Source organism: Acanthisitta chloris, unplaced genomic scaffold (assembly GCF_000695815.1).
Source record: "Acanthisitta chloris isolate BGI_N310 unplaced genomic scaffold, ASM69581v1 scaffold1211, whole genome shotgun sequence".
NCBI classification, from domain to species: Eukaryota; Metazoa; Chordata; class Aves; order Passeriformes; family Acanthisittidae; genus Acanthisitta; species Acanthisitta chloris.
This window is the reverse complement of record NW_008654163.1, coordinates 106,359-113,802: the sequence shown is the minus strand read 5'-3', so window position 1 is coordinate 113,802 and position 7,444 is coordinate 106,359. Positions and strand designations below refer to the sequence as shown.

General features: G+C 40.0%; 1 protein-coding gene across 2 annotated transcripts in view; it reads left to right on the top strand.

Annotated features, from left to right (window-relative positions):
* KCNK10 (potassium channel, subfamily K, member 10) overlaps positions 1 to 7,444 on the top strand; it is a 60,077-nt gene that overhangs the window by 23,662 nt on the left and 28,971 nt on the right. For both annotated transcript variants that reach the window (XM_009083361.1, XM_009083360.1), the window contains one exon: positions 1,192 to 1,520. In XM_009083361.1, the coding sequence (XP_009081609.1) occupies positions 1,192 to 1,520 (329 nt within the window). The remainder of the gene's footprint in view (positions 1 to 1,191; positions 1,521 to 7,444) is intronic.

Below are 7,444 nucleotides of genomic sequence, written 5' to 3'. Positions count from 1 at the left end.
GGAAAGAGTTGTAGTCCACTTCAGACTCAAGGTGTAATCATGTTGTATGTTCAAATTGTATAGAATTGGTTTATGATCCCACTCTGATCGGATGTTTTAAATTTTTCTAAAAAAACAGCAAAGGCACATTGTGAGTAAGTTCAGAGAATGCACGTAAAATCACTGTATTTTAACTGTAATCTGATTTAGGTCTGATATGCGATAAATCAATCTGGTTTCAAAGAAATTACAGGCCAGTGACAGCTGCACCATGGTAGGATTACACAGGAATTTGGTTTAAAATGAATCCAGCATCTTCAAAATTTACATGTGGCACCATTATAGCAGTGGATGCTGAGGAACCTGGCCTCATCCTGCCATTGCTAACACTTGCAACAGAGAGTGGGGAACTGCGCTGCTGAGACATCTGAATTATTTGGAGGTGACTCAGCTTTGATTTGGGTGCCTTAGGAGCTTGACACATTGGTCGGGCTACTCAGTCTGGCTGAGGTCAGGGCTTATGATGTCATCTGGGCTATACAGTGTCTCAGTCCCCTGCTGAGAGGTCCATAGTTGCACTTGGTGTATGACATTCACCCCAGATATCTGGTATGCTTTGGCTGACACATGATTTATGCTGAAATTTGTGAAGCTTCCAGGCTTTAAGTAAATTTTCAGAAATGATGGTTTTGTGAATCCCTGTAGATAATATGGGCCAGTTTATGTTGTCCATCCAAAAAAAGCATTGTAGTTTGCAAAGCATTTTCCATTTCTGTCAATACCAGGTCAGGTAGTTATCACTGATCATAAACAGTTCAATTTCTTAGCACTATTAATACTATTAGTATTATGATTTAAGGACATAAGTCACTGCCAGGGTCCCTCACCATGAACTGCCATGTGTAATTTATACTATAACTAGTCAAATTTTTCATGTTCTTTTTGGAGAAATGATTTTCTGCATATTTTTGATTTTTTTGCACCTGTAACTGGCCTGCTCAGTTCTAAGGGTAATGGATGAGGCAAACCCTTGAGGTGGCTTTTGTATGAATGGACAAAGCAGAAATAGAAGTTTCCAGGTGAGAAGAATCACAGCTATTTCTATAGCATGGTTTATGCAAGAGTCCTGAAGATGGTACTAGGAAAGTTGTATATGAAGATCAACGCCTTAGGGATTTGATTTTGAGCAAGATCTTTTCCTTTGTGTTTCAGTGGCTGTTCCCTCACCAGTGCCAGCTTGTGAGCCTGAGCCCAAAACTAACGGGCATTTCCCATCTCCACGACTCTCTGTTTCCCCCCGAGCCACTGTTGTTGCTGCCATGGAAGCCCCTTCTCAAGGCCTGCAGACAGTCATGAAGTGGAAAACAGTGGTGGCCATCTTTATAGTGGTGGTAGTGTACCTGGTGGCGGGAGGACTTGTCTTCCGTGCCCTGGAGCAGCCCTTCGAAAGCCGACGGAAGAACACAATCGCGCTGGAGAAGGCTGATTTCCTGCGGGAGCACATCTGTGTGACTCAGCTGGAGCTGGAGACACTGATTCAGGTAGGCCATGTGAAGAAGACTGTGCTTCTTGGAAGTTAGAGTAAAAAGCTTGGTAGTTCATTGATAAGCTGAGTTGGTGGGGTTGGTGTTGTGTTGGCTGTTGGTGTTCAGTTGTTGGGGAACAAAATTGTTCACAGAGCCCTTGCAGTGGGCAGTGTGAAGAGCAGGCTTTTCCCCAGTCATTTTAAGGTCTGAGAAACAGAAACTATGTCTCCAAAACATTGTAAATATAGGTTACATGTATTCACTACAATGATGAAAAATGTGTGCAAAGAAAAGCAAAACTTAATATCCGGAAGAAATTTTTGTGAGAGGTGACAGACTTGCAAGACACTTGCCAATCATCTGTGTAAATTTTCAAAGGTGTTCTTAATTCTTCCTCCAAAAATAAACACAGCAACCAGGAGAGCAAACACAAAATGATAAGTGGGAATTATGAAATAAATATTCAGCCAAGAATTCTGAATTTAGCAGTATATTAATTTGCAGGCTTACCATTATGATTTTTACATAAATGAGGGATGATTAATTAAAAATAGAAAATAATTGTCATTTAAAAGATATGGAATTTTTAGACTGGTCTAGTATGCAAAATTTGAGAATGAATTTTGAAGGAAATAAATATAAAATATGCAAGGATAAGTGGAAAATGTGCAAGAAAGGTCTATCGAGGATAGATTTATCTTTCATTGACTAAAACTCTAGACAAGGAAAGTTTTATGGATCCTACAAGACTTCAGTAGAGTATCTTCTAGGATCCCATGGAGAAGCCTATCAGCTAGCCTGGGAAAAATAAAAAATAGATAAGAAATATGAGATACCTAAGGAATATATTCCAAAGTTGAGCCTCAGCTTCATATTTCAGATCTGAATTTGTGTCTGAGCCTTTCAAGAGCACAGTCTGTTTTTCTCTTGAGGTGTTGCACCAGAACTCTGTTTTGATTTCATTGTTGAAAGAACACAGAGCTGTCCCCTGGATTCTTGTGTCTGTCCACCCAGCTGTGCTATAAAAACCTTTCTATAAGTGAATCAAATTTATAAGCTTATTTTTTTTAAGAAGCCGTTCCATTACCTCATTGATGTGATAGAAAAGGCCTTCTCCTACTTTTCAGCCTAGACTTCTTTGTGGATAGATGTGGGCTCTCCTTGCTTGTGCTCTGTGTTCACAGAAGGCAGATATTCTAAACAAATGTTATCATCCTCTGAGATTTCAGTATGTCCTCAGGCATTACACTGGGTAACTGTGAGTCATTTTGCAGAGGTAAATTAAATGGGTTTAGCAGCTTAGCATGTGAATGTCTTAAGGTCGAGTGATGTGAAATATTGAAACAGATTTGTCAATAAAGAACAAGTTTCTTTGGATTCTTCTGTATGTCTGGGTTTGAAACTGGCTCCAGGGATGTAGTTGAGTATGCTGATACAGAACAGTGAAGCACTGCTTGAAGATAATGTCAGGGGGTTAACGTTGTGCTTTCATGCCTTCATGTCGATGATCTCAAAACTGACATACCCCTGGCTGGCATAATGCATTTCTGCATTGCTCCAAATGCTGCATCTGCCTTTACAACTGTGAGTTCAGACTGATGTGGTAACCCCTGTGTGTCCTGGCTGCTGTGCTGTGTGCAGTCAGCACCTGGCTATCGCTAGGGGAACTATTCATAACTCATATTATTTGACTACCTGGAAGCTTTTAGGTGAGCACAGATCATATTTTCCAGAATGACTGTGTTGATTCATCTCTGTGCTTTGGAGAATATGGAAAAACACAAAAAGAGAGACCTTAGAACTACTGAGTATTATTTTACTGTGGGAGTGGCCGTGGAACAATCTTTTAAGGAAAAAAAACCCTTACACCTGAGTATTATTTTACTGTGGGAGTGGCTGTGGAACAATCTTTTAAGGAAAGAAAAACCCCTTACATGACTAATGATGGAAAAATTTAGAGCTTTGCCTAAATTTCAATCTTTCAAAGGATTCTCCTTTGGAAAACCTGTAAGGAAGATGCATGGCACTGTATGAGGGAGATGTTAAAATTTAGTGGGGATGGGACATCATTTCCATCTTTATCTCCAGTAACCCATTGAAAATACTAGCACTGGTAGTACAGATGTGAATTGCTGAGTCCAGACTTGGAAGTTCATTCACAGACTTCAAAAGTAATACAGTGATGAAACCAATGGTGAAAGCAAATCCCTAGGAAGATTCAAAATATTTTACATTTGTATCTGTCTCTTGGTTTTGGTTCAGGTCTGTCTAATAATAACACAATGACAGGTAATTTTTACTCAACAATACCAAGTGTTTCACAGTGCAGTCTCGATTGTCCAAAGTCACCTGAAGTAGAAGTTCTTATCTGCACATTTTTAAATCCCATTTCTGCTTCTTAAGATATTTGATGCAGTGAGGCAAGTACACTATTTGATGCCTTAGGTTATGTATAGCTTAGCAAAATAGCGAATACCAGGTTAAGAAAGTGACAAAATTGCATTATATCTTGACACTTTTGAGTTTTCAGAGGTAAAGAGAACCGAAATGCAGAATAATGCTAAAAGACAATGAAACTTAAGGTGCTTCAAGTACATTAAGCTGTATTATACCTGTTAGATCAAATAGAAAAAGGTATCAGGTGACTGGACATAGAGTTGAAAAGGAAAACAAGATTAGTAGGTAGATCTGCTAACATGCTACAAAACCTTTTTTTTTTTTTGTTCTTATGTGTCATAACATAAGCTTATTGGTATCTGTGGTCAAAAAGAAGTCATCTTGCCTTTGTAATAATGCACATGTAGAGTGTGTAATGGGGAGGTTATGGCTCTCAGAAAGATCAGATGTTATTTAGCATTAGGAGAGGCAGGAAGACCATCATTGTGTTTTGGCAAAGTAATTCCAAGGGACCTGATAAGGTTATTCATGCTCTCTTTCTATGTATCCTGTGCACTATATATGAGTAAAAACTTTCATAATGAGCCCTGCTTTCATAATGAGCCCTGCAAAATGATGCAAGATAGAGTGGCTTGCTACTGTAAGAGGTTACTTATGTTATTGGCAGGCTGCTTTCTTCTTCCTTGTCCTTTGGGGTTTAATTTAGTAGTGTGAGTGATTATAGTATATAAAAAAAAAATCACCCACCTGGGAACTAAGTCATATTATCAATGTCCACTAATGACTACAGCAACTCATTAGAGCTAGCCTGTAAGCTGAAAAGGAAGCAGAGCTGGAAATAAGCTAGTCAGGCTTTACTGACTAATTATATTAGTAAGAGTTCGTATTTTGGATAGGCACTTTTGATTAGTGTTCTGAACTAGTTTTGCCCTGAAGGTAAGCAAGAAAGGGAACATCCTGTAAAGATGTTAGGGTGTGCAGCTGCTTGCTTGATTCACTAGTGTCATAAGCCAGCTTCTCTTTTCCTAGTGTTTCCTTGTAAAATGAAAAGAATTTCATGTGCTTGAAGAAAGCTCGAGGTCGTGCAGGAAAAGAATAGTACTTTGAATTAACTATGGGGAAGACTTGCCTGTTGCTGAAGACAGGAAAAGAATATTTGAACTGTGAAGAAAAACAATGGCAAATATCTGATTACTGAACCTTCTGCCTGTGCCTCTGGAGGTTGTCTTGTCCCAGCTTCCCTTCTGCCCCAGTCTTTATTTTGCCTTATTCCTCCTAAAAGGATCTGAAAAAAAGAATTCATATCTCTTAGGTCCTGTCCTAGTTGGTCCAAGCACCCTAGTTTGTAACTTCAGTCCACTGAGCCTAGGATGCTGCCCAAGTCTGCAGCTGTCCCGTAGCTATGCTGCTTCCAGAACTTAGCTAAGATGTTTGCAGGGAAATAAGCCCTTTGGGCTTAGATTTCTATGCATATCCCTTGTTGAATGCTGTAGGTCTGCCCTCAGACACAGTACATGCATGGCAATCAAATCACTACAAGTGTAGGCAGATCACTAGCTGATTGTCACCTAAAGACCTTTGTGGCACAGGCAGAAATATTTAAGGAATGTGCATATAAATTTTGATTATACCTGAACAATAATTGCTGGCTTTGGTCCTTTGAAAATGCTGTTGTGGGAAAGTGAATAAATGGGAATTTATAATGAGAATCCCTTAATCACTGTATAGAGGGTGGCACAAATAAGTAGAGAGGTAGGGAGTATAGAGAAAAGGTATTAAGGAATTAGTTATTAAAATGTGCTTGCTAGTGAGAAGCATCCTAAAAATTCTAATAGAGAAACATCAGAGCATGAAAGGCAATTGAAACAATTTTTTGTATGCCTGATAGAAATCTGCTTGGAAAAGAATTGTAGAGGGAGATAATCATTATAGGATTAGCATGATCTGTGGAAAGGAATTAATAGAACTAGAAGAGAGATGACAATTTTCTTATCAAATTCTTATCCTTGGTTCCACATAGGGTAGGTTCAACCTTTGAGTGGCTCAGCACTCAAGAAGGGTAATCTACTCATCCGTGAAAAAGATTTGTCATCATGCTTGGAATGTTACTGTAGGAATTACAGAAACATGACCAAATGAACCAGATAAAAGCCTTTCTTCCCGGAGAAATCAGAAACAATCTGTTTGGTTCCTGCCTCCCCATCAGCTGCACTAGCTGCCAGGCATCTTGTTGCTTGTGGGCATAACTCTAGACTTTTTCTTGATATAATCATCTTATTTAGTGATCAAGGTACCTAATATATTAGTGAAATCTGGCATGTACTTCCTCACACACCAGGGAGGATCATTTATGTGAGCATCTGTGCAGAGTGAGGGCCACCTACACCCCAGGAGACAGGGAGCTGGCAGCTGTGGACCCTGCCACAGCCAGCCAGGGAGGATAGCTGTAGGCAGCCAGGGGCATCCCCTAGCCCAGACTGTCAGGTACTTCCTTGGGGTTGGGGACAAGCTGAGGCTGGGCTGGGACATCAGCCCACAGGTCCCAGCTTGACAGAGCCTGTGGCTGGGCAGGGCAGAGCTGCAGTAAGCTGGAGCCCAACACTTGTGCGGGGTTGCTGAGTCAGGGACAGTGAAACCCCAGTAGTTTCTGTTTGGTAGAAGGAGAATGTCATTGATTTTATCCATAGGAAAGAGATACTATTTTGTTCTTGGAAGGAGAACTCTTGATGCCTGGTGAGACAAGTTAGTGCTCACTGTACCTTTCTCTGGATTTTGAGTCCATATACTAACAACTAGGCAGCCTAGGGTGGCCCATCCCTCATAGTCATTAAATATTGCTGCCTGATTATCAGCAAGTGGAATTGATAAAGCCTGTTGCAGACCGAGATGGAGTTTGGATTGCACTCTCTTTGGAAATCCAAAATTCAGTTGTCCCAGTATCACCAAATATGCTGGGCTTTAATGAGGAACTTGCCTTCAGTCCCACGCAGACCTTGTCACCAGACCATGTCTTTTTGGTTACAGAGGAACTGTAGTGTGCTGATACCAAAAGGGCTGAGAGTAAAATACAGATGTACAATGGTAGGGAGCCAAATTGAAAATTGTGATCAGAAATGCATGTTTAAGACAAATACTATTGAGTACTTGTATTTACTTTGGTAGTTTTGTCATTTCCTTCATGCCTATCTGCCTGTTGGCTTTAGCACACATCTGCTACTTGAATAGTGATAAAGACAATTTCAGCCCTTTGAGGTATGCCAAATTATTGCCTTCCTTGAATGGGTGGCATTTCAAAAGAAAAATTAGCCTAGATTGGTATTTATTCATTAAGTAAGTGTGCTCTTTCAATTAATAAAGTATACTGTGTACTTGTGTACTGTGCTTGTAGCTCCTCTTAAGGAGGAAGGGATCAGGAGAGGAGTAAGTGTGAAACAGCTTTGGATACTTTGATGACCTGTTACTTTCAATGAAATTTTAACTATAAAAATAGCTGAAACTGCTAGTTTAAAATGTCTTAAATATGCAAGGTTTGTCAACAGAGT